The sequence below is a fragment of the Sphaeroforma arctica genome (assembly GCF_001186125.1).
Source record: "Sphaeroforma arctica JP610 unplaced genomic scaffold supercont1.1272, whole genome shotgun sequence".
Classification (NCBI taxonomy): domain Eukaryota; class Ichthyosporea; order Ichthyophonida; genus Sphaeroforma; species Sphaeroforma arctica.
In genome coordinates this window covers 8,687-18,067 of record NW_014039286.1, presented here as the reverse complement: position 1 = coordinate 18,067, position 9,381 = coordinate 8,687, and the positions used below count along the sequence as shown (strand labels likewise).

General features: G+C 39.0%; 1 protein-coding gene across 1 annotated transcript; it reads right to left on the bottom strand.

Moving 5' to 3' along the window:
- Positions 1-575: 575 nt before the first annotated feature.
- On the bottom strand, positions 576-8,255 carry SARC_10500 (hypothetical protein). Its single transcript, XM_014295455.1, has 14 exons — positions 7,964-8,255; positions 6,556-6,704; positions 5,949-6,053; positions 5,301-5,462; positions 4,702-4,897; positions 4,342-4,417; positions 3,898-3,971; positions 3,470-3,640; positions 3,147-3,309; positions 2,435-2,481; positions 1,930-2,092; positions 1,520-1,644; positions 1,203-1,301; positions 576-894 (listed from the first exon to the last, which is right to left on the bottom strand). Exons 1-14 carry the CDS (start codon positions 8,123-8,125, stop codon positions 781-783), a joined length of 1,806 nt encoding a protein of 601 aa, XP_014150930.1. The 5' UTR covers positions 8,126-8,255; the 3' UTR covers positions 576-780.
- Positions 8,256-9,381: the final 1,126 nt, after the last annotated feature.

Sequence of the window (9,381 nt, the reverse complement as noted above, 5' to 3'; positions counted from 1 at the left end):
TATATCTAAATATAGATATAATATATGTATATATATCTAATTTTTTATAAAAAATGAATATATGTACATATATATATATTTATAAAGCTTAGCATTCTATTACATAGGAAAGTATAGTGAACAAAGCACCATTAAAGGAAGGCTTAGAATGAGACTATAGTGAAATTCATTGTAATACATAGGAAAGTATTGTGAACAAAGCACCATTAAAGGAAGGCTTAGAATGAGACTATAGTGAAATTCATTGTAATACATAGGAAAGTATAGTGGAACCATTGACAAGGCAGAGATGGAAGACTAATAATTGAACTATAGTGAAATCCATTGTAGTACATAAGGAAGTATAGTGAACAAAAAACCATTAAAGGAAGGCTTAGAATGAGACTATAATGAAATCCATTGAAGAGTACCATCGTGGCACTTCGAAGGAAGTTGTAGGTGAGCCTCTTTTTAGTATACAGATAGGTATAAGGAGAATACAGCGAAATACAATGTGTACAACGAGGCGGCTATAGTGGAGCTGCTCTGTAATATTCACGGAAGTACGCTGATAATATCGCCGACTAAAAATAAATCAAGCAACCCTATGGGATTATATGTGGCAAGCTGAACGGGGTTTTAAACATTATAAACTTGCGGTTAGCATATTATGCGTAGGACGGTGTCTGAATCGAAAATGGTCACGATTGGGCAACAGATTATTTAATTGAGCACTGTTTCTCTAGAGATTTACATGTGATATACTACAGTCCGGGTATATACTACAGTCAAAGTATCGAATTATTCCAGTTGAAATGATTTCAAGAAAGAGCGCGCATTGCTAATCTCCTGCTTGAGCTTGGCATCGTCCCATCCTAATTCTGCCGCCATCAACTCACCTACTCGGTCAATAGTCTGTGGACAAAATAGTTGGGTCGAGAAATATTAGCCAATATGACAATATCGTAATTGAATATTAGCCAATAGAACGATATCAGAATTATATATTAGCTTATAGCATTATGATTGATTTATAGGAAGAATATATGCGTTATTGGACTTGTATTTTTTGATTTAGCTTAAATTCGTACCATGTATATATTGATGTATGTACATGTACGTATTTTGTATATCTCAAAGTATGTGCATACATGCACATACATTAATAAAGCAACAATCACGTAAAAAAGCACAATGATTCATATATAGTTTGCTGACTATACCATGGACGTAGCGCGAGTATCCAGGAACGCCAATCGCGTGCGTCTGGCGATGAAGTCGCTGATAGTGCGGCACATTTCATCCTTGACACTGAATACGACCTACAATGGTCGATTAACCGGGAGTTTGGAGTGTGATTAGTGAGTTTTATAATGAACTATAACAGTCATGCACAAATAAAGGAAGCCATCTCGCACAGCAATGCAGAGCACAAGAGAGAAGACAAATAAAGCTATTACGAATATATATATATATCAATACATATCGTACAAATGCCCCATATTGAAATTACACAACTGTAATTAAAACCGAAACCTACCTCAGCCTCAATGTAAGGGTGGCCTCTGACGAGGCGTTGTCCCAACTTTCGATCTTCCGCAATCTTAGTGACCTCGAAGGACTTGGTACCGTATGCCGTTGCTAGATGCTTTGCAACCTGTGTGTCTGTAGCGAAAAAAGTCCAGAGATATGTAATAAGTGCGTGTCAACATAATATAGTAAATGTAGAATGTTATGTGCATACGTGCATGTACACGAGTATACATGTGCACCTTCCGTACGGATGTGGGCATAAGACTGTGTTTCTACACTTATGTATAGTAAAAACGGTTTGCTTTGTGCGTTCTCTGTGGATGTTGTGTGCTGTATATATACAGTTCCTGCACACACACTACTATATATATATATATATATACATACATATAAATATAAATTCTCGTGCACACATACCAATATGTCCGGGTCTGTGTGGTACAGTATAGCTCTGGGCGATCTCTGTGAAAGTAGTGGGTTTGTATCCTACGGCTCCAGTGAGTTTGATGTTTGCGGTTTGGCACTCACGGGGTGTGACCAGATTGCACTGCTCAATGGCTTTGTTGACTGCATCCTCAGCCTGTGTGGAAGTTGGGTAGGTAAACTTGCGATTAGAGTGTGTCGCGGTTGGTTGCCATGGTGATTTGTGGTAGGACCTTGGTCAAAATCGATAGCGATTCAGCAATTAGACAACCCCAGTGCCGTGTCTTTACACCAGACACCAGACAGAACATCAAATAAGTAGAGATCCGAAACGCGCAAATTCGGTATATACATCGAGTATAAGGTGTATGTCAATATATATATATATATACATACATAAGAGAATGCTCGCATTACATGCTAGCATATGATATGAGCACTACATACACACATGCACAACACAGCAGCGCCAATGCACCGAACATTCCCGATTGCATACCATCAGACGGTATGTGGTCCACTTTCCACCGGTGATAGTCACCAGACCTATGGGGTAGGCAGCAGAGGGATGGAAACAATATGAAGGATCAGCATACGATACTACAGCACGCACGTACGACGAGCTGTGGCTCAAATCAAGTATGTGAAGGGTTGTCGCCAGGCAACCATACCGATTATAACCAAAGGTATAGGCACGGATACAGCGGGGATAGGCATACATCAGCTCTTATATCAGACATATTACGGTATTGACAAGCGAGGTATGCAATGGATCCGTATGACAGGCTAATCTCAGTGCCCATCTCATTCACACGGTACTCGACCGTGAGTGGATTCATCACACACTGTGGACAGTATGTGCCGAGATAGATCACCGGCGGAAATGATTCATATAGAGTGCTAGTAGAATGCAAGAAAAGACAATTGTAATACAAGGCAAGGGGATTGGAATGCGGAGGTACAGTCGTGAATATCTGAAATTGTTCTAATTGTACATCGAAGACATAAACAATGGTAAAGCCGTACGTCTATTCCCGGATCACTACATACACGTATACATAGAGAGATGATGGAACAGCACACTCACACACATACCACAACCACTTACACACGTATAGATGTTTCCACTACCACATACATAGAAGAATACTCGACACAACCAAACGCGCATATATATATATATACATATACAGCAGAATGGTAAAACGTACCAGAGGCATCGGCAAATACGACATGGTCACGCGAGATGTTCTCTGTGTTGCCAGCGGATGGGTCGCTGGCTAGAGGACGGATGCCACTCCACACAGACAGAAGATCCTCCTTACGCACATCCACAGTCAGGTAGTCCTTGATGGCTTTCAGGATGAAGGCAACCTGTGGGATGGGAGGGTCAGGAAGGGAGGGGTGTATGCGTGTTTGTATAAAACCAAATCATTCAATCCATCTTTGCCCATATTAGCAGTGTTTTACAAATACCTACCACCTGCAAACTACTACAACTACCTACCACCTCCAAACTACTGTAAATACCTACCTCCTCCTCACTACCCTTGGGCTCCATGGTCAAGTCACAGGCGGTGTCGGTTGTTCCGGCGATGGTGTGTCCCTGCCATGGCAACATGAACACCACACGGCCGTCCTCAGTCTTGGGTACAATCAGTCCCATGTCTTGGGGCGAGTAGAAATCCGGTAGGGTCACGTGTACCTGTGAATAGGTATTCGAGTGTATTAGTGTGTATTGGTATGTATTAGCGTGTGGGTGTAGTGTGTATTAGTGGGCGACTGCGCCTATGAATATGTATTCGGGAGTATTAGTAAGTATTAGCGGGCGAGTGTAGGCCAAGATACCTGACATATACACTTTTGACATCTAGGATTTTAGAAACCCACATCGGTCGGTGTGTGAATGAATACATGTGCGAAATTAACAGACGTATAAACTATCTCGAATAAACAACATACTCCTGAACTCGGGGCAACAATTTTAGGGACGTCTGGTGTGTCCATGGAACGAAGAGCGTCGACGAACGGACCGGCTGTGAGTGAGGGAAGGAAAAGGGAAGAGAGCACGGGCGATAAATATGGAAGGTAGGTACATCACACAAGGCCAACTATATAATTATAACTATACACCGACTGTGAGAGTGGGGGACAGGGTGAGTATGAGAAAGTAGCAAGGATGAGACGCTTGGGCGGATGAGCTGAGTGTTTATTTGGATATAGTAGATATGAAAGTTCGGTACAGGACGCAAAGGAATCCTAGTGTACACAAGGCCAACTATATTAGTGATATTATAACTATAATCGCACAACTTGATAAATTTAGCCATTTAAAATATATATAATTGTAACTTGTTAGTGATAGCTATAACTTTATAAATATATACACAAAACTGTAATACTCACCTGCGTTGATGATGGACTTGGCCTGGATGCGGAATTCCTCACCAGTCTCCAGATCTTTAGCAATAGCACCGGTAATCTGGAAACAGGTGTCAACAACGGATACAGTATTGATGCATATACGTATGCACAAATATGTGATGAGTTTGCATGATAGTTTACAATTGAAAGAACGAGAAGAAATAATTGGAAAATAGGATATATATGCAAGCACAAACAAGAATGAGATAATATATATATATCTATAAGTACGCGTACGCGGAAAGACAGAGGAAGGAGAATGGATCTAATGTCCGCCGGATACCACAAAAGAGATGTAAATCCACCCATACATATAGATATAGATACAAACACGTATATTACCTTGCCATTGGCATCCTTCTCCAGCTTCAAAACCTCTGTGTAGTTGGCTACAGTGGCGCCTGCACGGACAGCCGTGGTAGCAATGGCAAGGTTCATACGCGCATCGTCCATTTGTCCGTCGTAGTACACAATGGCACCGCACAGACGGTCACCTCCATCACGCACATCCGAGAGAGTGGGGAACACACGGCTCGCACTGTGTACGTGGATGGATAGAGTAAGTATTTCGATATTTATATACAAAAAATATATAGATATATCATAGAGATGGATATAAAAGACACGAATACCCGACACCCTATAGTTGTCGCGCTAGCACTTGTATGTAGATCAATGTATCGACAATAGATGTTGCTGGCGTATCATCATTGAAAAGGAAGTTCATGTTGCCCTATATTTAAAGCGAAACATCCGTTGCGGATGTATACCTAGATAATTTATACCTTAGACAATGTAGCTTGGTAATAACCTAGACATTATGCGAGTTTTCTAGGTCTATATATATATATATATGATATTGACGTGTGGGTATACATGGTCCACGTGAGTACATACATACATAGACATAGACAGATTATATAGTATATGATTCTACCTACCTTCGCGCGGTCATAAGACTGGACCAGAAGAGACCCTGTGTGCCGGCAACAAAATCGTATGCTTTCATACCCGCCCAGAAGTACGGTACCTCCCACCACTTGTAGCAGGGAGTGATAATGGCCAAGGGATGGGCCAAGTGAGGGGCATGATCAATCATGGCTCTGTAGTGAAGGGACAAAGCAAGGATATATGGTTATATATATATATATATAGCTATATGTATCTGTCCACATACATACATATATACATATACAAGCCAATCCTAGCACGCTGTGATGATGGCAAGGCGATGGTACCAGATGAACATGGCCAACCATCGCCCTGAGCAGAAAACAAAGGAATAACACTGTGCGGGCAATGTATTTACTTTCGGTTCACACAACACTCATTAAAATGTTCTCATACAACTTCTACACTTATTAATAATTTTTCTCATACTCTTTGACAATTGATAAATGTTCTCATACTATCGTCAGCTCCAGCAGAACTTGGCAACCATCTAAAATAGAAACTGTAGCGTCTGTTTTGTACAATGCAACAATCGCTTTCGGACACCTCTGGTGGTCCCTTATGTCGTAAGATTATAACAATTAATAAATATTCTCATACACTTTAACAATTAATAAACGTTCGCTTCCCGTACTTACTTTCGCTCGTGAAGAGCCTCAAAGACTAATTGCAACTGTCCCAGATCCAACTGGAACACGGCCTTCTCCAGATATCGCACACCTCCATGGATCAACTTGGTCGACCTAGTTGCAGAGACAGACATGAATAGTAGGAATTTATTGGTGACATGATATAGAATAATACATGCTCAATTAGGTACTGTATATGAAAATATTTGAGTTTGATTGGTGACAAGTCATAGGCGGTGTATATGTACTGTATATGAAAATATTTGAGTTTTATTGGTGACAAGGTCATTGGCGGTGGGCCACAGGACTGAATTAAACCCTAAACATAAATTAAAGCTAAAATTGAACCCTGAAACAGAACAATTGGTATGAAAGATATGGTCCTCTCCACAGTAGTGCAGGTCAACATAATAAAATGGCACACTAAAAAATAAAAACAAAGGACAAAATTAAACCCTGAAACATAATAAATTGCTTGAAAGACATGCCACTTCTTACACAGGTCCATGTCAACACAATAACATGGAACCCTAAAACATAAACTAACGATAAAAAAAAACCCCTAAAACACACACTAAAGGTTAAAAGCTAAAACCCTAAACACATAATACTTTACCTGGAAGATGTACCACTCGCGAAATCCGCACGCTCTACCAAGGCCGTGCTCAGTCCACGTGTAGTTGCATCGAGTGCACACCCAGATCCAGTAGCACCTCCACCCACAACCAGAACATCGAACTTTCTCTCTTTCAATTGCTTGATGCTCTGTCAATGTGAGTATGTACGTGTTAGAATATATGTATTCCTATAATTATAACGCATGTGGATTTGTGTATAATGAGAATGTTCTACCATTTGCTTGATACTCAAACATGAAGTGAGATATACTTATAGACCACGAGCAATGAGTTTGTAGGCAAATTTTATATCCTCTCTGAGTACACACAATAATAAACATAATCATATTCATACAGATAGCCGATAATCAATTATGTATGCCAACTAAACTCGATAACCCATACGGCATTACGTCTGTGAAACGTGTATATGAGGTCGGATGTATAGGTACTACGATTGGGCGCACTCTTTAATCCTCACCAACCTAAATCGTAAAATGCACTGTATGAACATGTAATCTGTATATCAAATATATGGGATGGTCAACTAGCGATTCTATAATTATACACATGTATGTAACAGCTGATACTAAAAGAAATTTGGACACATGCATTCTTACATTCTATGAACATTTGATGATGTAATCATTCAATGATATGTTTCTATACATATACGCAAATAAACTCATACACACATATACATACGTATATACGTATATATATATATATAGATATATATTAATGTATTCGTGTACATATGAATACATATATGTTTATATGTGTATATATATATATATCATCAAAATTATCCACGACACAAAATAAGAAATATAAATGTTTATTGATATATAGACTATTCATGCATATAGCACATTGAATAAGAACTCGTCATCTATTTGTATATGATATAACTAATCAAGGAAACTCGGTTGCGCATTTACTGGTTGACACAAACCGACAATTCATGCAAGTTGAAGATAAGTAGTCTTACGAGTCAATTCACACATAGAGAAATACAGCGATACACGTAAACCAAAATACTGTATTGCCGATATATGTAAGCACACATCAGTATATAGCGTAAAGAGTGATCGTGAACTGTAATATTGTATTGCTGATATATGTGACCCTAGATATTGTATATATCGATAAAAAATCACTTAAGAAGTAATATGGCTGGTATAAATCCAGGCGCACGCTTTTCCTATTGTAGAACATTTACTGAATTTTATCCACTTGTTGATCGGTACCAATGAAACATCATACGCCTTCAAGTGTTTAAAAAACCACTTTGCAAACAAGAAATTTTATACACATCTCGTCTTAATCTACCAACTTACAGCAATAGCATCCTGAACATTCATAGAAACATGAACAATCAAAGCAAATTTTGATTCCAACACGCACCTGTTCACGAGATGTAACCGTTTTGGAAGTTACAAACTCCTCTGTGACATCGTCTGACGATTCCTTCTTTAACAGTCCCATACCCAATGCCACTGAGGCTCCTACAGCAACAGCTCCAGTGCCGTACATACCATACTTGGCTATTTTACGAAGTGCTGGCATGGTGCTTAACTTCCGTAATACACTCTTTCAGTAGTATTGGAAGTTGTGTGTCGTGAACGTCTCTGGGTTAGCTGAACTTGTACATACTAATAAATACGTGTATCTGTTTACAAAAACATTTCAAATATTTTTTTACACACAATAGAACATTCGGACATATGTGTGTATGTATGTATTTTTGTTTTCAAAAAACATTGTCAAAATAATGAAATGATCATATGATACATATTTTAAAAATTAGGTGAGAATCGATTGGTTACTAAAATATAAATGTGTTGTATCATGCCCGTTATGGGATAAATATTTTCAAAAGTTCTTGTTCGTTGATGGGGGGTTTAAATTTTTAATTTTTTAAATGACTTTGTTAAGAACAGGACAGGACAATATGGACCTCAACCTCAGAAATAGGGCCAGGTAAGCTTTTCACTGTTTCAGTTGACTGTCACTGTGTCACAGCCTCACAGACTCACAAGTCACAGCACTCCGGTGAAAAAACAAACCAAAAGAATAAATACTCCCAATTGTAAACTCTCTACTCTGACTTGTATTTATAAAAATAAATACTAAAAAATTGTAGGAGTGGTGAATAAAACTAATTGGCTTTAGGAGATGGAAGATTTTTACTAAAGAGGTTGACCCAGAGGTGCCTTAAAAAATCAATCTCATTGATAGTTAGACAACTCAAATCCTTCATATTGACGAGTAATAAACATACAATTAATCTCATCCCGAACGGACTATTGGTTCAAAAGTTATGAATCTCGTACCAGAACTGGGTCAATCTAGCCACACGTCAGCGTTATACAAGTCCATCCATACCTAACAGACCTTTCTGGCATCATAGCATACTACTTTAATAGTATATGGGGGGTTATATGTGCGTGTGTAGCGAGCCTGGACTTGTATTTTGGGTACCTCATATCCTCACTGGTATAAAAGGTACTAGATAGAATATGAGGTACCCGAAATACACGTCCAGACTCGCTATACGCGCACATATAACCCCCCATAGACCAATAAAGTGGCATGCTATATTGCCAGAAGGGTCTGTTAGGTATGGATGGACTTGGATAACGCTTACGTGTGGCTAGATTGACCCAGTTCTGGTACAAAATGAAATATATTCATAATTTTTGAACCAATAGTCCGATAGAGACGAGATTAAGCGTACGTTTATTACTCGTCAATATGAAGAATTTAAGTTGTCTTATCTGTCAATGTGATTGATTTTTAAGGTATCTCCGGGCCAACCTCTA

What these genes read in the sequence shown, in the direction of transcription:
- SARC_10500 (XM_014295455.1), bottom strand. Translation starts at nt 8,125, where the DNA reads ATGCCAGCACTTCGTAAAATAGCCAAGTATGGTATGTACGGCACTGGA. An exon ending in CGGTTACATCTCGTGAACAG is followed by an intron (nt 6,705 to 7,963) that starts GTGCGTGTTGGA and finishes TCACATTGACAG; the next exon opens with AGCATCAAGCAATTGAAAGA. An exon ending in GAGGCTCTTCACGAGCGAAA is followed by an intron (nt 5,463 to 5,948) that starts GTAAGTACGGGA and finishes CCTTCACTACAG; the next exon opens with AGCCATGATTGATCATGCCC.